General features: G+C 35.7%; 4 protein-coding genes across 5 annotated transcripts in view; 3 read left to right on the top strand and 1 right to left on the bottom strand.

The window, feature by feature from the left end:
- The first annotated feature begins 571 nt into the window (after positions 1 to 571).
- LOAG_05559 lies at positions 572 to 3,456 on the top strand. 2 transcript variants are annotated; one of them, XM_020446893.1, is made up of 7 exons: positions 572 to 824; positions 1,524 to 1,597; positions 1,725 to 1,905; positions 2,198 to 2,329; positions 2,520 to 2,645; positions 2,815 to 2,900; positions 3,167 to 3,456. In XM_020446893.1, exons 2-7 carry the CDS (start codon positions 1,541 to 1,543, stop codon positions 3,245 to 3,247), a joined length of 663 nt encoding a protein of 220 aa, XP_020302817.1. In that variant the 5' UTR covers positions 572 to 824; positions 1,524 to 1,540; the 3' UTR covers positions 3,248 to 3,456. The 2 variants fall into 2 exon arrangements, with proteins under 2 accessions (XP_020302817.1, XP_003141144.1); XM_003141096.2 differs by lacking the exon at positions 572 to 824 and having other exon boundaries at positions 1,440 to 1,597.
- Positions 3,457 to 4,578: 1,122 nt separating this feature from the next.
- On the top strand, positions 4,579 to 11,498 carry LOAG_05558 (hypothetical protein). The gene is made up of 19 exons (XM_003141095.2): positions 4,579 to 4,783; positions 4,982 to 5,131; positions 5,405 to 5,529; positions 5,682 to 5,718; positions 5,823 to 5,944; positions 6,100 to 6,139; positions 6,458 to 6,525; positions 6,666 to 6,711; positions 7,063 to 7,188; positions 7,302 to 7,438; positions 7,606 to 7,878; positions 8,092 to 8,190; positions 8,650 to 8,739; positions 8,826 to 8,986; positions 9,140 to 9,415; positions 9,635 to 9,750; positions 9,853 to 10,016; positions 10,183 to 10,290; positions 10,535 to 11,498. The coding sequence occupies exons 1-19, from the start codon at positions 4,594 to 4,596 to the stop codon at positions 10,850 to 10,852; spliced, it is 2,646 nt and encodes an 881-aa protein (XP_003141143.1). The 5' UTR covers positions 4,579 to 4,593; the 3' UTR covers positions 10,853 to 11,498.
- Positions 11,499 to 12,927: 1,429 nt separating this feature from the next.
- Positions 12,928 to 14,993, top strand: LOAG_05557 (hypothetical protein; the record flags this gene model as incomplete). The annotated part of the gene is made up of 6 exons (XM_003141094.1): positions 12,928 to 13,038; positions 13,298 to 13,378; positions 13,541 to 13,699; positions 13,953 to 14,135; positions 14,449 to 14,622; positions 14,811 to 14,993. The coding sequence occupies 6 exons, from the start codon at positions 12,928 to 12,930 to the stop codon at positions 14,991 to 14,993; spliced, it is 891 nt and encodes a 296-aa protein (XP_003141142.1).
- A 1,538-nt stretch (positions 14,994 to 16,531) lies between these two features.
- LOAG_05556 (hypothetical protein) overlaps positions 16,532 to 20,154 on the bottom strand; it is a gene marked incomplete at both ends in the record, with an annotated part of 4,047 nt that continues 424 nt past the window's right edge. The window contains 5 exons of the mRNA XM_020446892.1: positions 16,532 to 16,669; positions 16,820 to 17,014; positions 17,368 to 17,457; positions 19,635 to 19,691; positions 19,802 to 19,927. Coding sequence (XP_020302816.1) covers positions 16,532 to 16,669; positions 16,820 to 17,014; positions 17,368 to 17,457; positions 19,635 to 19,691; positions 19,802 to 19,927 — 606 coding nt within the window. The remainder of the gene's footprint in view (positions 16,670 to 16,819; positions 17,015 to 17,367; positions 17,458 to 19,634; positions 19,692 to 19,801; positions 19,928 to 20,154) is intronic.

Genomic DNA, 20,154 nt, shown 5'->3' with positions numbered 1-20,154 from the left:
GTAGTAGTAGTAGTAGTAGTAGTAGTAGTAGTAGTAGTAGTAGTAGTAGTAGTTAGTAAGTAGTAGTTAGTAAGTAGTAGTTAGTAAGTAGTAGTTAGTAAGTAGTAAGTAGTAACAATAGCAATATAGTAATAGTAATTAGTAATAGTAATATAGTAATAGTAATAGTGGTAGTAATAGTAATAGTAAATAATAATAATAATAATAATAATAATAACAATGATAATAATAGTAATGATAATAATAACAATAATAATAATAAAATAATAATGATAACAATAATAATAATATTAATGGTAATAATAATAATAATAATTAATAAATGATAATAATAATAATAGTAATGAATGATAATAATAGTAATAATAACAATAATGATAATAATAACAATAGCAATAATAACAATAACAATAATAACAATAACAATAGTAATAATAAATAATAATAATAATAAATAGTAATTAATGTAATTACCAGCATTCTCTGTTCCTTTCTTCCGTTGGATATTTTCGGTTTTTTCGTCATCGCGTATTCTCGTAATTCATTCATTTGAAAGGTATAGCAATGAAATGTTTAAGCGAATCGTCCGCCTTCAATTTGGATTTGCTCGTGAATTCTTCAGCTCGCTTTCACAGTGTTTCTCGTTTCAGGCAGTTTAACGGTTAATTCAGCTTCACTCATGCTTTGTTTGCTCCATGTCGATCGACGGCAAGAGTTGAAATTTCAAATTGTCCCAAATTGTTATTTCGCACTTCTGCACTTTTTCAGTTAATCCAGTTAATCGCTCATCATCAAATACCTCATCCTGACCTTCGAAACGTCCAGTTTCGTTTTTTTTATTAGATTTCTTGTTTCGCCGCTTTTACGAATTCCACTTTTCATATAGCTCTCATTATCTTGCATCCCCTTTCCGCAGAAGAGTATACGTCCGATTAGCGCTGTGTCTTGTGGTACCTTTACCGTAACTACTGATGACATGTATTGTTGCACAGCTCCGCCCCTGTCGTTTCAAATAACATGCACAGCATCAACTCTAGAACTCAATAGCCTGTAAGAAGTCACAAAATGTCTTGGATGTCGATATTAAGAGTCCTTTTGAGCGAATACTACGTCCACCACTAGCATACGGTTCCTGTTCATTTCTTGGTTAATCAATTGATAAATTCCCAGATTCGTTGTTGGCTGGAATATCGATGGTCTTAATGATTTCGTGTTTCTTTTTTTTTTTCTCAATTAGTTAAGATGATTTTTAGTGAAGGATTTAAATTTATATACCATCGAACAATATTCGATATTGGCCTTTGAGTTCTAATTTTTAACGACCGGCCATCTATGCTCGATCATCATTAATCGATTGATGGACATTAGCTTAGATAAGCTGATTTATTTACTGTGAACATTAGCTTAGATAAGCTGATTCATTTATTGTATTTGTCTCAGAAGGAGTGGCTGGTGACGAATAAAAGGTTAAGAAAACTTTTCTTTTTTCATTCCTAAGATTTTTGTGAATACGTTTTTTTCAGAGAATCGTAAAAATCCGATGCCGGCCGGAAAGGAACAGGGCAAGCGCGATAATTATAAGAAGCCTCCGAACAAGGTGTTTTTGTTAAACAGACTGTTTCAAATGCTAAAATATAAATGTTTTAATCTTAGTTAAATCTTAGGGACTGAGTTACAATTCCGTTCAGTGGATGACACCAATATGGTGCTTTCTGCATTTGTAGGGATTTTCAACTGCTTCATGGGAGGATCGTTTATCGCACAGTGAAGAGGATGACGATGGCGATATCACCGATCCGGAATTGATTGCTGAAAAGGAGTATGCTTTGGAACATGGTTCGGAATTCGACATGAATTTTGTTGGCGGGGGGGATGTTGCAATGGCGATTGGCGGTGGGGCAGAACGTAAGTACCTAGTTTTAATTATTAGCAGCACTGATATGTTCAAAGTATTGAATTTGCTTTGAAAGATTGTGGCGTGTGCTTTGCACTGAAAAATGAGTTTGAAGAAATTGATGTGTTGGGAATTACATATCAGAAGCCTTTTTGATCTGGGTCGTGTAACTCAAGAAAAAATATCATGGTTGGCATTAGTTAACTAGCTGTTCAATAGTTATTCTCAATTATTAATTACAAATCTGATTTATATGAAGAAGCTGCAACTAATATGCTATTTTAATATTTATTTCGTTTTTAGATAGATCTGTCGATAAGACGAAGAAAGATGCGCTGATTTCTGCCAAAATTAAGCAGGCAAAAGCGGATCGCAAAGCGCGTGGAAGAGGCGTTTCTGGAAGCATGTGTAAAAAGGATAAGGATATTTCGTATGGTAATTACGTTTTTGTATTTCAATCTGTCTTAAAATTATTTTTTAAAATTTCTTGGAGCCCTTTTGCATTATTTCTCTTGTTCTCACGTAATACCAAAAATAATGTTGCGCGGAATTAGCGATTCAGAATTCTCAAACATTTTTATATTAAAATATTGACGTTTCATCTTTAATTTCATAACAGTTTCAGGCGGTTTCCATACGCTCATGGATATGGACGTGTACTATGGGTTGGATAATGAATACGGCACTTATATGTCAGATACCGAGGAGCCTTTCGATGACGACGACGGCTATGAGGGCGCGGCTGGCCAAAGTATTCATTCTTAAATCTTGTCGTTATGTTGGTATGCGTAATAGTTTTCTGGATCTGGGTGAAGTCGGGAAATTCAAACCTTATTGTATTCTGATATTATATTCTATATATATTATAACCTTATTATATTCTGGGTGAATTCAAACCTTATTATATTCTTTGTTTCCAGAAAAGGAGGAGGTAGACCATTCGGAAGTTAATCTCATCGATGAGGGCGTAAACCAACTATCTTTGAATGATGCCGATGAGAAGGAGGTGACACATATTTTGTTTAACAGTCTTACTAAATCAACCATTGATAGTTCTGTTAATCGTTTTAACCCATTTTTGCAATCAAGGACTAAAATTTTTATCCTGCTAACTGCAGAATTCCTATAACTACAGAGATTTAGTGAGTAGTAAGATGATTAAACTCTCCGTGAAAGAAGGAGAAACATTCACTCTTCATGTTATATTTTAATTACTAACATTAACTTTTTTAAAGTGATGGATAATGAAGTTATTTGTGCTTCTGATTTCAGGATGATGATCGTCCAGGACCGAGTCGATCGTCCCATGGAACAGGCGATGATGGAAAACCGAAGCGCCTCTACCGCATGTAAATCTGTTGGTACTGAAGCCACAGATGCCTATAATTGGTTATTAACACTACTCGTTTTCTTTTGTTGTTTTTGTCGGGTCTTAACTGTGCTAATTTTATATCTGTGCTTTAATAGATCTGTGTATATTTGGTTTCAGTGATGTTTTCAGGAGTATTTGTCATTGTTATTGAGTTGAATTCATTCCAGTTACATATAAATTGCGTTTTAACAAATGGTTATTCTTTGTTCTCGAATGCACTTAAATTCACACACTGTTCGGGACTTGCTTCGTATTTCGTTCCGATGCATATTTTCTGGACCTCACTAAACCGCATACCATGGGCAAGTGGGATGTGGAATTATCCATAATAGTTCGTCTTCCAGAGTTCAAACATCACCTGCAAACATTTGCTCTCGTTCTCAGTTTGTAAGACGGAGTCAACGGCGTGTGCAATGCAAACGGGTCACTAATGTCCTCCAGTAACTTTGACAATACCATCGGAAGGTGTATGATTGGTATGCTGGGTGGAATTCAACTATGGGATGCTATCATCCCATTGTCCCCATCTCTTCCTCTCTTCCGTGTATTCAATATTTCCAGCTCTTTAATCTGCTCATGATAGATGTACATCAACTATGGGGCTGAGTGGGATTCAATTGTGGGACATCGGTTTTCGTATTCGGGTCGTTGAATTTAACGGGACTACTGTGTCTTATCGCAACATGCAACAGTCTGGTATCTTAGCCTAAAATGGTTTTTGGGAAAGTGAGAGGGTTTGGTGACTGGGTTGGCAGCGTCACTAGGTTGAGGAGAGGAGGGGAAGGGGGAAGGATTGGCTAGCTTGCTTGCTTACTGTCTTTGTGATTTTACTACCAACTCAAACGGGCGGGAAGGGTTTCTTTTGGAGACGAAACACTTCCTTATACACTATATCAATTACGGGATTGAATTGTGCGTTGCCTTATGGCGCTGTGTATCATACAGTCAAGTTTATTATTTCTTTGACTTATGAACAATCTTATCGTCACTGTTTATAGTCTTGTTGATTTTTTTATTCGAGAACTGCTTCTGAGATCTGTAATAACGATGTCAACGTTAATTGTAGGATCTGGATACCTCTGGAAGGGGAAGTTCTTTCGTGAACCTCAACACCTTTCTTCGAAAATTTAAAGATTCTCCGTGTTACAGGCATTTTAAGTGGCCTAAGGTTTTTTCGGGATAAGAATTTCCTTGCAAAGGTTCCACATCTTTTCCGAAGCAAGAATATTCTTAGAGCTATGGTATCCCCATTTTTTGAAAAAGGTTAGTATGCTGTTAGATGCAGAAACGTTGATGTGTATATTTATTGTGCAGGTGACAGCAAAAAATGGCTGGTGAATTCAGCAAACGTGGAGGTGGTGTCCAGAAAAACTTCAATTCGCCTCGAGGTGGTTCTGCGTCGCGTAGAGGAAATCGCAATAGATTTTCCCCGCGTGGAGGTAGACGTGGTGGAATATCACCAAAAGGAGGTGGCGATCATGGTGATTTGTCGAATCGCGTTCGTGGTTCTGGAAAAGGTAGAGCTTCTATACTGTCTTTTTTGCTACAGCGAAAATTTAAGGCCTGCCTGCTTTCTGTCCTCCGCTTGAATTTCATGATGTTGGTTGCAGTATAGAAGCGCTTCTTAATATAAAAAAAGTAAAAGAAAACAAGACGTAGGGATAACTCATACTATTATTGATAGCAGCTTTTTTATTGTGCAGCTTTTCTTCTAGGTGGAGGTCGTGGTGGAAGGGGCAGTTGGGGTGATCGTGGAAGAGGTGGACGTAGTAGAAATGGTCAAGGACGAAAAGAGTTTTCTGGGAATAATAGAGGTGGTATGGATTTCAAAAAGCGAATGAGCATTGATAACGACAGCAGATTTGGTAAAAATAAGTTTAAAGCTTAATAAAACCGTGCTTCTTTGTACTTGGGAAACGAAGCAATCGCAGTGAATTATTTGGGCAAAAGTAATGATATTAACTGTGAAATCTCGTCAGGGTATAAAAAGTACTCTTTTGTAGATATTATAATAAGACGGTGGGTATAAATTAAAAGTACTCTTTTATAGACATTGTAATAAAACGATGGATTTATTAACTAATTTGCTCCTTTCATGTTTCATAAGCTTTCGATTTCAATTCATACACTGGTTTAAGAACAAAAATCAGCCGAAGGGAAGAAGAACGAAAACAAATATAAAAAGTCAATGTCGGAACCATCAACTCCAGCAACAATGAAATTTAAGAAATACGAAATGGACGCTGAACGTGACGAAGATGAGGTTATCCACTTTTTCTCCATTTAATCCTCACTTCCAGATTTTCGTAACGAATGCACATCAGCTGATTTGTCGAATGTGTTTATCTCTGCAGACTACTGTGATATGTAGAAAACTATTAGATTTTGCTTGGTGATGGACGTTTTTCTTTTTAGGAAATGAGCATCTCAGACATGGAGGATGATAAAATAAGTAAGTTTTGTTTTTTGTATTCATCAGTTACAGAGTTAAAACTTATGTTCAACACATTTTAAAAATCCAAACATTTCCTTACTTTAAGCGAAATTTTCATTCAGCTTCGGAAACACCTAAAAAAATCGCTGCCGATATGACACCGAAACAAAAGAAGAAAATACTCACGCAAAAAAATGGCTCAAAATTCGGACAGGTAATGAATGCCAAAGATCTGGCAAAAAAGGTAATTTTTTATTTTTTAAGGGTTTCCAAGAACAAAACATTGCATCTTTTTTCTCGTTTTAGGTTACGCAGAGTTTATAAAATATGATTACTCCTGTAGTTTAAATAATGCGCAGATTTTTTCGCTGTGACTATGCAAATATGCTGTTTTTGCAGGGTACGCTTAAACGAGAAAAAGATGTGGAAGGAGATGAAGGTAAAGTATCTTTTAACTATATTCTCGCAAAGCTCACCGACTTTTCAGGAGAATATACCTAACAAGTAGTTATTTGCAAATGTAAAATTTCTAAGTATCTAAGTAGCTGTTGAACTGTTTTTAAATAAAGCTAGTCGATTATAGAGAAAATTTCTCTCTGAATAATGGGTTCACTATTATCGATGATTGGCTTACGAATCGAAATTTTCGTTTACCGGCGTAAGCATGTGACTAATTCATGGTCATTAGAAAATAGCTTCTACGTCTATCTGTTTTAGGAGGACAGAGATATTATTAATAAATGCTTGATAGTTTTAGAACTTGTAACAAGTCGGAAGGTTAAGAAGGCCAAAATGATCAAAGTTGAAAGCGAGGAGGACGATGGAGTAAGAATGTTTTTTCGTTTTTTTTTTTTTTTTCATATATGTATATATATCCTAAGATGTACATACACATATAAAAAAATATATGTATATGTCTCCTGATGTTCTCTCTCGAAATTATCTGTAAGTGCTTATTTCTGCAGGAAGAAAGTGATGATGATGAAGATGAGGATGAGAGCAGTGACGAAGGTATTTTATGAACTCTACAATTTTAGTTCACTTTTGCTTGGCTGTAATTAATTCTCACATTAAACATGGCTGCTCATGTTCATGACAAATCGTTTCCAAATGCAACAAAGGGAGAAACAAGAGCCAGTTTTAGCCAGTTTTATTGACTTCTCCTTATCGACGATGATGCACAAACTTCACTTTTATTCGAAAACACATGTGATAACAAAAACTGAGTCGATACCCATTTCCAGTGGTAATAACATCGACAGCTAGTAATTATTATTTTAAATTTAAGTACGAAATACACTGACCTACAGCAAGAGCAAAATTTTTGCGACACGATGACTAGAGAAATGGATTAATTTTTAGGTTCAGAAGAAAAAGGTGTTAAGAAGAACATGAATGGTGCTGCTGAAATGAGTGAATCAGACGAGGATGAAGATGAAGATGAAGAAAGTTTGGAAGATGAAGATGAGGAGGAAGCACCTTCTGAAGGTATTTTTTTTTCTAGTGGTAACTATTGTACTTTATTAACCTTCCAGATGAGTGTGTTTTTAATATTGTATTGTCATGTATAGAGCAAATTAAATCAGGTAATTTTTTTCCAGTAAAACCAAAACTTGTTTCTACTCCTGGCAATGTAGTGCCTTTAAAGAGCGCACTTAAAACTCCTGGTACTGGGAAATCAAGCAAGAAAGTTTCACTTTCAGCCACAACCACAACTACTCCAGACATGTTATTAAAGGTTTATCTTTAGTTTGATTTCGTTATTTGATCTGTTATGTTATTTGTCAGTAATGTTCGCTTAGTACATTGTATATAGTGTATAATGTGTGTATAATATATAGCTTAGTATACATTGCAATCATTTATCGGAAGTGAAACGTATTTTTTAGCGTAATAAAATTTTAGAATAAAACGCCGGTCACACCTCATCCCCAAACAGTGTCGAGCAAAAAGAAGACGAAAAAACTGAAATTTGAAGAATCTGATGAAAGCGATGAGGATGAAGAGAATGATGATGAAGAGGCGGGAGAGAGATTTGAGTTGGATGATAGGAGAATGAAGATGGTGAAGAATGACGATTCAGAGGACGAAGATGAAGAAATGACGGATGACGATGAAGATGAAAGTGATGAAGACAAAGAGGCAGCTAATGCAAAGAGGGCGATGATAGATATCAAGGTGGGATTTGTAAAAGTAATGCAAAACTGTTATTTGTGATTTGAAATTTGTCAAAAACAGAACAGTTAGGAACCAGTATTTCTTCCGTTTAACTGGATTGTTAATTTAGTAAATCTGAGGAGACTTCATTTGAGGAAATGAGTTCAGCGAGCTATTGTAAACATCTCTCATTACATTCATAGTGCATGTCATCAATAAAATTTCGAATTTCAGACAAAGCGAGGAGTCATCGAAGGGATCCAAAACAAGAAGGATAATATCAATTTGAAAGAGCTTCATAATAAAAACGACAAAGGAACTGAGGAGAAAAAGGTAGTTTCTAATGCTCTTGTTGTGGTCGATATCGTCTCCCACTAATTTTGATGTAAACCTCTTATCCTAAAACCTTCAGATAAACTGAAGAGATACTTACTCTTCGGTCATAATTCGAGTCTTTCTACGAAATAATTTTTATTCGTGAACGACATACAGAATTATTGTTAGAGAATCAATAATCCTGTTAGATTTTGACGTCTTCAGATTGTGTTGTAGAGGCCTAGTAATCAGAAACTGCCATTCTTTTTAAAACATTTTAAGGTTTTTTACTGAACTTTTTTAAGATCGTAAAAAATGAAACATCATTGATCGGTAGGCATATCTAGCAATTCGAAAAAATGTTTGCTAGCAAAACGAGCGTACAAATTAGTTACTCGTAAATGGACCATTAGTAAACCATCATGGAGCGGATGCGGAACCTATGTCTTTAACCAAAATATACTTGTATTTATTCAGTTGCCTTCGCTGGAACAGGCGAATGCGATAGCTAATAAGGATGAAACGAAAGGAGTGAAGAGGAAATGTGAAGATGGACCAGTGCTAAAGGTACGAATTTTATTAGTATATTCGTTGCATGAAATTGAGGGATTCTGGCTTTTTGAACTGGACTCGGTACAAATGAATCTGTTTAGCTGGAGGATGCAAAAGACGTGATCAAAGAGGAACAGAAACGGCGTGAAGAGCGCGACAAGAAATCATTATTTGTGCGAGGATTACCCAAAGATGTAAAATTGGGGCAGTTAAAGGCCCTTCATAATGATATCCTCTATGTGCGTCATATGCCGCATCGCAAGTAAGCATTCATTAGTTTCAAATAATATGCTATTTAAAGATTTCCATGTGTTTTTTACAACTGGTGCATTTTAAGAAAATTTTTATGAGGCATTCATTATATGACTCTATTAATTATCAAGAATATGTACTTTAAAAAAAGGGAAAAATTCAGCTTTGCATGGTTAATATTCGCAAGCGAAAAACTTTGTGAGAAGGCCTACGAGGACATATCAAAACAAACTGTCGAAGGCCGAACATTAAGTGTCGATTTTTGTGGAGCAAAGGCAAAAACGCGCCCTCAAAAGGATAGAAGTCAGTTGCCCATCAATCCCCTAGAGTTGTTTGTTGGCGGCTTACCACCGTCAACATCCAAAGATCAAATGAAAGTTATCTTCCGACAGGCAACCAATATCACCTTCCCAAAGCAAGCTAGAAATAAGAACAAACTGTAAGTCAATCAATTCTATAATCTTTCATTTATATTTAGAATTTGAAGAATATTTTTCTACAAAATATTTTTGATTTGTCGTGTTTTTATCCGTAACTAAAAAAAACTTGTTCTAAAAAGAAATGTATCTGCTATATGTTGATTCTTTCACTTTTTTTCCCATCCGATTTGATGGTTGCGTATTAATGGGAAGATTTATTTTGCATATGAAATTTCCAGATATTGTTTCGTACAATTCGGTAATGAAAAGGAAGCGAGAGCAGCATTCGAAAAAGGAAAGACGTTAAAGATTAGCGGTGCACCGGTTGACGTCCTGTATGCTCGGATACGCAAAGGTAATGGTTATTATGTGTTGCTTGGAATTTTTTTCATGTTTTTTCCACCTACAGAAGTGTTGAAGACGATAACTGAGTGACTTTCTCATAATCAAATTCTAGGGATAACAAATGAGATAAAGCTACCGAAATCGAACAAGGTTCCCAATTTGTCGAATGGCATGACAACAAAGTCGGATATAAAGAATTCATCAAAAATAAATGAAGTAAATGGCGATACGACCAGCGAAGGAATTGAGTCCTCGGAAGAAGGAATTGAGGAAGTGGTTTGTTTTGTTTGCTTTTCCAGCATATTCAGTATTGCTCAGCTTGTTCTTTTTTTTTCATATATTAATGTGCTAAGGCACTTCCGTCAGATTTAAACAAATTGCAGCATAACACAGTATTTATCTTGTGAATAGTAATGTTTTGGTCAGTTTTTCTGGATTTCAGGACGACTGTTCAGTTTCAAAGCCCAAGAAAGCAAAGCTGGCTAAAGCAAACAGTCCTAAAATTGTGCATAAAACTGAATCATTGAAGCAAAAAAATACTGAAACGAAGGTTAGTTTATATCCTTCTCACACTTTTATGACCATTGTATAACTTTGGGAAAGCACATTCTGATTTTTGATGAAAAGCAATCTGTAAATATGCATTAAGGGTTTTCAAATGAATTTTTTTAACTTCATCAATGGCTTGTTTATTCTTCCCTATTTAGTTGTGCGAGAATTAAAGTTTAGAGGAGCCGATCTTGGATAAGCTAAGGTATTTATCATTTTTAACCATTTGAAATCCGTATTTTTAGTGTGCAGCAGTATCTAAAAAATCGAAGTTGAAAGGTATCAGTGGAAAAATATTGTCTGGACAAGGCAAAACTAATTTAGAGAGCGACAAGCTGACTACCGATAAAGACGAGAAGGATAAAAATACTGATGGTGATGATGACGATGAAGATGATGATAATGACAGTGATAATGTTGATGTTGATAATGACAACGATGATGATGAGGAGGAGGATGAGGATGAGGATGAAGATGAAGATGAGGATGATGACGATGAAGAAGATGATGAGGAAGATGAGGAAGTCGATGGAAATATGGAAGATAGTGACGAAAGCGACTAAGTGGCAGCATTCGTAACCATGAGAGTGAAATATGAAAGTACTACTCTCTAATATATTTGGTTTGTCAGAATTTCAGTTTAGTGAAAAAAAACGATATGGGATTGATTGAGTACTGCAATGATAGAATGCGTTTTTAAAACTAGATGAAATAAAGGTCACTTCATTTTAGCTCCCTAGAATTTTGATGTAATCGGTTTTGATTTTGGTATGTAATATATAGTTAGAAAAGGGGGAAGATTTTTCTATGGATTTTGTTCCAATGAGATTTGATCATATCCTTTGCTCGCTTTGTCGCTCCATCTTACATCATCCTTAAATCAACTGTTGAGTAATTGCTGATTGTTTCAAGAACGTTGTTTTTCATTTATATTACGTGATAATTTGTCATATTTTTGTTGCTGCATGTTGAAGATAGATTTTGATATTCTGTTGATGTTGAGCTCCTGTTCCTCTTGTTACGACAAAATAAGGGATTTTTCATTTGTTGATGACGGATTCTAGATGGAATTCAGATGGGCTGCCAGATATTTCGGGATTTTACCTTTATTAATAATGTTGAGTGTTTCATGAGCCCATTTCCGAGTTTTATGGAATTGCGAGGTTTTAAGTAGAAAAAGAGAAGAAATTGATACGGATTTCATAACTAGTACTTTGGTATCTTTGAAATTTTTAGAGTCACCTGTGAGGGTTCGTCGTTTCCACTTCCAATCTCAGAGGTAAACTTCTTTTACGTGGGTGTAGTCGTATGAATACTTAACCAGCGAAGTACTAGTGCGGTATGGAGCCAGTTTTTTCTCATTTTGAAGGGCTTGTGTCACACATACACATGTATTGGGGTAAGTGGCATTGGCTGTGATACAACACTTCAAAACGGTAGCGCAGTGCAGCAAGATATTAACCAGCCTTGGCTTGGGGACTCTAACTCTTATAAAGCATGAAGGACTACAAGATTTTGTTTCGAAGAAGTTGCGAACCGGGGAGCAATTTCGAGGTTTCGGGTAATAGGATACAGATGGTAATTAAAAGTTTCAGGTGATTCCATTTCCATTTGTCGCGTGGTAGGCAAGAGGAGTTGGTGTCAATGTGCTTATTTTCATTTGTTGGTTTTCCCCGTTTCGCATCGGAGATTTTCGCAATCTATACCATACTACTGTTACATATGTAGCGGTTTGTGCTTGAATAAGCCTGATTCCTCGTATTTTCAGAATAGAAATAATGGGCATGGTTCCAGTTTCGCACCCTGATTCCAATTATTTCCAGACTTGAAGTTAGTTACGACTTCCCATATATTCTTCCGGCTATCCATTAGTTACGCACCTAAATTTGGTTCATATATGCATTTAGATTGTTATGTATGGCCATTTTGTTGCTTTTTCCAGTTTTTTTCACATACAGCACTCCTTTAACAAACCCTCTTGTGCTTGTACGATTTTTGTACTTGTACTTTGGAAGCTTTAGAAAAATATGAGTCTAGTGGGTATTCATATATTAATATACTTCACACATGAGAACATTTGTGGATAAAAATGATTATCCCAATTGATCGAATGGATGAGTTAATATATAATTAGCTTCATTAGATCGTTGCTGGAATCATTCCTGCTTCCGATACATTTCTGATGAATATGTGGTGGGGATTGATTGGTGTCCTTGGTACGACGCGGTGCAGTGGCCTCATCAATGAAATCATCGATTCGTATCATCGATAAGGGCTTTTACCGAATGCAGTGGGAGACATGGGGTATTTAACATGCATGGCCATAATGTTCGTCGTATTACCGTAATGTTCATCATTTCTTGGAAAGTTGTCACCAACCCGCTGATGCGATGCTTCTCTTTCATGCATCGTGTTGGTGACTTTGTATTTTTTATTCAGGTGTCGACCATTTTCTGCATTAGAATTTCATCTCCAATGTAACAGAATTCTTACATTTCTAGGAAATTTCGATGATATCTTGCATCACTCACCTTCATTTTGTTGGAACATTTCATCTCCTTCTGCTTATTCCGTCCACCATTGATGAATCAAATTGAATTTATTTTTTCAATATTACTAATGTTTCAGTTGTTACCAAATGCAAGCCAGAGATTGCAAGTGTCATCGCTTGGCAATTAGCCTTAACGAAACTTTGAACAGCAAAAATTTTGAAGCAAACTTTCGAAGAGCTGTTCAGTCGCTAACCGCTGTAGGTAATTACTCTGATTAATTATCCATTTCATATTCTCCTTTTCACTTCGAATTATCTGCACTGAACGAATGGTAACACTGAAATCAAACGTTGTAGCATGAAACAAAATAAGTCATTGTGATAGCAAAGTACCCATAATGATTCGTCTTTCTCTCTCAGATAAGGAATATCGCTCAAACAAAAAGCCTTAATAAAAACGCAATGATAGATAGGAATTTCCAGTTTGTTTGAACAATCAAACCTTCTGAAATTACAGGAAGAATGTGCCAGGGCTGCGAGATTTCGTTATAAAGATGATACACTTGCCTCCATATTGGGACGTCTTTTTCTTCGTCAGGTTATTTCAAAATCTGTATTTTTAGCCATTTTATTTCGGATTTAGCAGTTTTAAATCATTCCTCAGCTTTCTTTATTGTCACAATTGTATATAGCTAAACATATATAGGAAATTATATATATATATAAACCTTCAACTTAGTTTCTGAATAATATTGTATAGGCTACAAGACGCTTTTCAAACGTGGAATGGAATACGATTGAATTTGGGCGAACAGAAAAAGGAAAGCCATATCTGCTGAGTCCAAGTAATACAAAATATGGTTTCAATGTATCACATCAGGGAGATTATGTAGCATTCGCAAGTAGTTGTTCATTGAGGGTAAGTAGTGCTTAAGGCTTCTTTGTTCTATTGGGGGGAATCGCTTCATTTATTGTTGAGTGCATCTAAAAGACATATTTTCATTTATTCCATCAATGCAAACTCTTTGATTGTTTTATTCATTGTATGCTTTTGAGAAACGTGATGGTTTACATATTTACTAACATAAATTCAGATTTTTTTTTTCTCGTCATGCGAAAAACATGTCCTAAGCCGCGTTTATTTCAGCATAATGGATGAGAACAACTTTCAGGTTGGTGTAGATTGCATGCGATTGGATAAAGAAAGAAATAATAAATCAGCTGATGATTATATCACATCAATGGCAAAATCAGCTGGTCCGGAAGAATTGAGGATGATGAGAACTCAACCAACCGATCAAATGAAAATGATTTATTTCTATCGATACTGGTGCTTAAAAGAAGCAGTCCTTAAAGTAAGTTTATCTCAAGATTGGTGTATTAAGTGATAAAATACCACAGTCGAACTGTTCATTTGAAAATTTCCAGAAGTTCCTAAGATTATTGGAAGTTTTGTAGGGCTCCTTCGAATATGAAAGAATCTCCTAAATTCGTATAATTTCCTGGAATTCTGTAAATCTCCCGAGATTTCCGAGGACATCTACAAACCCGTAGGAGTTTCCATAATTCTTTCAACATCTCAACTTTTCTGCAACTCTATTGCATTTTAATCTATTGAGAAATGTTTTGCGTATTTTCGCATTCCAACAAACTCTTTCCTTTTTTAAGGCAACCGGAGAGGGTTTACTGTCAGACTTAAGTCGATTGAATCTTCATATTGAACCAAGGGAACGGTATCGACCGAGATGTTTCATTACATCAACTACTGTGTCATTGGATGGCAAATTTCAAGACGAATGGATCTTGGAAGAAACATTTATTGATGAAATGCACAATGCTGCGGTAGTTTTTTCTTTCTTTTTTTTTTTTTTATTGAATTTGCAACATAAATCATAAAGAAGAAAATTACAGCTAGACTTCCCACTTCTAATGAATAAGATCACAGCACATTCTACATTCACGTACTTATCCAACTGCTATATTGCTTGAGAAATATTTTTTAAAGACATTTAAATGCAGTCTAGTTGTAGGTCTGTCGTGAAAAACGATTGCCAAACCATTGCATGTATTCGCTAAATCCTGATACACGAATATACTTTGGTTTTGTCGATATCAGTTTCTTACTCGAAGGTGCTGCTATTCTAAATCCTCTGCCTGAGGACGGCGCTGCTGAATGGGTAAATTTCAACGCCAAACCAAGGAAGCTCTTTTAAATGGTGGCAGAGAGAAATCATTATGAAACCAAACTTCCTTATTCTGCTACGTTTTATCTTGCAATTTGTAAGCAACCCTTTTTTTTTTCAAGTTCTTTCTGGATGGCATTTGTGCTCTACCCTCCTATAGATACATAAATTCAGCTATAAACTTCTCCCAGATTTACGAACATATCGCGTGACTATGGTGCTTTCAGTTCAGTTTCTTAGTACACCTATTTAAATTCATCATTTTCCCACTTTATACAATCAGTGCTTAGAGATACCGTTATAAAACGGTATTAACTAGACCACTGTGATTCTCATGTTGTATCCTATAGTATGGCCATCTCAGCAGCTGCTCATCTCTTAAATAGTTTGTTTGCTAGATAAAGAATAAACATTTCTAATGCTGTTAAGTATCTTACAGGATCAGTGGAGTGGGAGTAGCGTAACATGAGCGCACTATCATATGCAAATTTCTTGAAAATAGTAATTATATGTAAAACTGTATGGGTGAGCAAACTTATGATCCAGGCAGGAATCAACCGTAGCAGTATCTCCTCATAAAACTCAATATGCAGGCATGGTGTCAAATATTTATGCTCCAGAAGAAGTGAACCGTATCAATTCATATTGCTCTATATTATAGCACAACCCCCAGCACAGTAAGAGCAGTGGAGAATTTGAAAGTAGAAATCACTGAGATTTCCGAATATCTGGCCACGGTTCACCCTCAAATTAGTAACAAATTAAACAAATCACCACATCAGTTCAACAAAACGAAAGGGATAGTGGAAAAAATTGCAACACAGAAATATAGTAGATTACTAAAACGTGTGGCAATACAACATAACTTTGTTGTATTGTTTATACCTGTAAAGTTAGAATGATTGGTTTGACTCCTTCCAGCACTCATTCACCTTTTGGGGTTATGTTTCTTTTTGTCGTTTCGATATTCCCTTATAGGTCATTTTTATAAATATACTAAACTAAAAGCCTTACCAGGTATTACGAAGTGGACAAGGCAGAATCCAGCAGGAGGGCACAATGAAGGCGTGCTGGCCGAATGTAATACGCACATACGCCGTCAATGTTTGTTTGCAACCATTTACTTCTGCTGAGGCATGTTTCATGAGTGCTATTTTATGAAAGATTTGAAGATTTAGAACGAACATTTCCTATCAAGTACAGTATATATAATCTTAAAAAGCACACAAAAAGGCCTGAATCGGATAACAAACGCAACCGATGACAGAAAAATCATTGCAAAAGAGGTGAAAAGAAACATGCCTCAGAAATCTCACAAAGTTCACAACAATAATAATGGGAAATATATTATTCAATGCACACGTTATTGGAGTAATGCGAGACTACTTTTCGAGGACTCCAATTCTAGATGACTAAGAACCTATCCAGAAAAATTACATGGGAGCTAAGGAAGAGTAACCGCGACCCAGAAAACATTTACATGGAGATATTTGTGTCATACTGTGGCATGAACAAGTGGAACGAACAAGCCGAATCAGACTTCAGACGACACAGAACCCTTTAACCCTTTATGCGACTGAACCGTTCTTTTCAGCTTTTTGTTTTAAATATGCTTTATATTGTGGACTTTCCTTGAAAATTCGTATTTTCCGCGCTATTCCCTTGGCTGAGTCACGGAAAACATTACCTTGATCTTTTGCCATCGCCTGAAAACAACTGGTGGAACACTGCGCATCACTCAGTGTAGGTCAAGCAAGCCACCCGGCAAGCAATTAATTTCGACAAAAAATAACTGCAAACTGACAGATGTGCAAAAACATGAACTAAAGTTGGAAGGTAATTGAGAGAAAAATCACCTCATAGTCTTCTCCATGCTTCTCAATCATGTTTACACAAAACTGGATGTCACGAGGCAGAAGTTTGCAGACATGTTCGCGAACTGGCGGGATACGACTTACATAATTCATTTGTGATACCAGAACGACTGGTTCCTTCTTTTCAACGTTCACATCATATTTTGCTTCCTTTGCACAAGATGTTACAATCGTATTCTATAATTTTAATGAAAAGAATTGGGGAGACTTGAATAGTCTCGATCTTAAAGATGCCCGTTAGGTAATCGGTACCTTAACAAATATGACACAACTACACACAGGATTTTCGGTAGTATTTAATACAGAAAGGAAAAACCCCAATCATGAATCGTAATCAACTGAATCCAGAAAACACCAAAAATGTTTACGATTAAGGTTACAAAAATGCAGAGATCGAATAATGTGATGCGATGTTCAAGTAAAAACTTCAAGCATGTTTCAGTTGTGAAACATGTCTGATCTTTAATAAGGAACATTGGTATTTCTTATTCGGTCTGTGAAATGACTAACAATAACAACTTTTTGCAAACCTCATTTAATCTTTTATTCTCTTTCTTTTCGGAAATATTCTCGCCTTGTCTCTTAATCTGTTCTAAATTATCCTCTTCTCGTTTGTTAATCTGAAAACAGAAAATTTCGAAAACTGTTTCATAAAACATTGACATGAACTTTTAAATGCTTAAAAAATTTCAAGTTACAAGTATATGCTTGCGAATGTGTAATCTATACAAATTGATATTAGTCATATAGATTAAGGAGAGCAACTGAAAATGCACTCTTTGACAAAATCGAAAGAAATATCCAAAAATTTATTACCCTAGTAAATATCCAACCCCGTTAGCCACTATTGTTAGAAATGTCTCCACCAGACGTAGGAACAAATATTTAGTTGAAACAGTTAAGATATTTTAGATCGACAAATGGATTATTGATCAAAACATCTGAACTATTCCTCACTTCCGCAAAAGCTTAATAGTTAAGCATTGGAAAGAAGCTGGACAATATGAAAATTTCCACTTAAATTAGTAAAAAGTGTTAACTATTATGTGACACTAACAAAACAATAAGACACATCCAAACTTTATGGATCTCAAAATAGGTGTCGTTGTCAATCAGTTAATTAAGAATGAACAGAACAAATCAGGGAATGCATCAGCTAATATCCAGACTGTTTTGATATTAAAATTAACAGAAATAAAATCCAAATATAAATTCCAACACATTTTGCAAACTTGGTCAAATTATCTTAATTCAAAATTCTGTTAATGGGAGAAGTCTAAGACACATGTAGTAAAGACCACGATTTTAGAATGTATTAGTTTCGAAGAAAAGCAATACGAGTAGAATAAGTGGTGTGGACTCGGTCATTCATGCTTTAGTGCAAATTCTTCGAAGTAACAAAGAAGCATCAGTTATTAACTAAAACAGAGGTGAAAGCAGCTGACCTTTGACTGTTTCTTGGTCTAACTTTCTGCTTTTAGTCTCAGCTCCAGCATGTGCCCTATCCACTACGTTAACTTCCAAATCGTTCCAAAGCAATCCCTTTTTACTCGTCAGAACATTTTAGTATCTCCTCCAACACCTTGTACAGAGACAACCGATAAATTTTCCTTGCTAAATCAAATCCTCTGGTGGGCTCAACAACATGCTTCTTAAGGTTTGATTCGCCATCGTGCAAGATATTATCCGTACAGTCTCTGCAGCACACTCTGCATCAATTGAATTTGCAAATTTGGAACAGCAGACTTAATGGGCACATTTTGATCATCGTAATCTCTACCTACGCGTTCATCTTCTTTCAAAAGTAATTAGTTGATATGCACGGGCTCACCAAATTCTTTTGTAATGTTTTTGTGGTTTCCCTGGAAATGAACTTATTGGATATATTTTCATCAGGTTTTCGTAAGAACTCATCCGATCGATATTATTCTCATGCGAATTTTCACCGGTAAAATGTTCTCGTCCCAAGTTAGCCCTGCCTTTTTGACCATTCTGTTGACTTTGTAAGTCTGATGTTTCTTCTTCCTTGATCCGCTTCTGTCCGAATTCATGTTGGTCAAAATAATAATATTATTGCCATATTTTTGTCCTTCTTTCAGTATTTTAACAAAGCTTCACTAAGCTGAACTTCGGGATGTTTTCATTGCTCAGGAGCTTCAGAGCCCAATTCATTATTATCTTATATCTCAGGGAAGTCTATCTTTGATTTCTTATCAACATCAAAGCCAGATGCAGAGACCATATTTTGGATAACGATCAGTTAAAGTTACCGTGCCCCTTTCCATAAACGATATGTCAAAAAGTGTGAACCGAAATGAAAGATGGAGAGATTAATAATCTCCGTGCAAAAAAGTGATGCTCTGAGGAAAGCTACAAAACATAAGCAAACAACGGAAATAATGCTATGAAACTCTATAAGGGAAGATTGTTTTGCATTGATGTAATATACGGTAAATTCTGCATCCAGAAATGGATGGATGAAACACATTTCATCACATGACGATACATCACGAAAGATCAACAGAAATTTGCAGAACTGACCATGGTATTATTTTTCATCAAAAAATATTAAAACTTCAAGATAACCAAGGAAAAGGATGAAACTTTCCAGCTTTCTGTACTGTTTCTTCAAAAAAAAATTTCTGTACTGTTTCTTAAAAGAAACATAGCTAATAATGCGAGCCCTTAATTTGCTGAGTGGCTGAAAGCATGCGAACATTCATCGACAAAACACATTTCTTTTAAGCTCAAGGTAACGATTTGTTTCCTCACTGCATCCCCAAAACCGAAAAATTACCTGATCCTTGGACTCCAAGAAAGACGTAGCTTGAGTGACATCATTTCCATTCCGAACCTAAATTTAGCAACATTAAAAAAGACTGAAGGCTAAAAGATGAGCATTGTTTTCAGTGAAACAGGCAAAGAGACCTGATATGTGGGGTGAAATACCCTGTAAATAGCAACCTTGCCCGTGAATTCTTCAGGTTTCGATTGTTGTTCATCACGATTTCTCCCTTTTTTCTGTCTTCGTTTGAATATCTCCGTAAAACCAGCTTTTGCTTCTTCGTAGTCTATCTCATAAGTGTTGCCCTAAAACCTTCTATTTCAGTCCGAAAATTTCTGTAACAGTAACCGAATCCGACTATAGCCGTAGAGAAAAAAAAAGTTACTTATTAAAATGGAAAAAAGTTATATTTATGCGTTCCTTTGTTAACGTAAGGCTAGTTTAGAAACGAATACATGAATGGAACAAATCTCAAAAGCCGCGACAAACAGGAAGTAGGAATAGATGGGTAAATTGAAATTTAAACGTTTGA

This window comes from Loa loa (genome assembly GCF_000183805.2).
Source record: "Loa loa unplaced genomic scaffold supercont3.44, whole genome shotgun sequence".
NCBI classification, from domain to species: Eukaryota; Metazoa; Nematoda; class Chromadorea; order Rhabditida; family Onchocercidae; genus Loa; species Loa loa.
The sequence above is the reverse complement of the archived record's forward strand: the minus strand, read 5'-3'. Positions and strand labels throughout refer to the sequence as shown.

Bases quoted from the DNA above. Each gene is read 5' to 3' on its own strand.
- LOAG_05559 (XM_020446893.1), top strand. From the start codon at position 1,541: ATGCCGGCCGGAAAGGAACAGGGCAAGCGCGATAATTATAAGAAGCCT. The intron at 1,906-2,197 runs GTAAGTACCTAG...TTTCGTTTTTAG, and splicing joins GATTGGCGGTGGGGCAGAAC to ATAGATCTGTCGATAAGACG. The intron at 2,901-3,166 runs GTGACACATATT...TTCTGATTTCAG, and splicing joins ATGATGCCGATGAGAAGGAG to GATGATGATCGTCCAGGACC.
- LOAG_05558 (XM_003141095.2), top strand. From the start codon at position 4,594: ATGGCTGGTGAATTCAGCAAACGTGGAGGTGGTGTCCAGAAAAACTTC. The intron at 5,132-5,404 runs GTAAAAATAAGT...CACTGGTTTAAG, and splicing joins TGATAACGACAGCAGATTTG to AACAAAAATCAGCCGAAGGG. The intron at 5,945-6,099 runs GTAATTTTTTAT...CTGTTTTTGCAG, and splicing joins CCAAAGATCTGGCAAAAAAG to GGTACGCTTAAACGAGAAAA.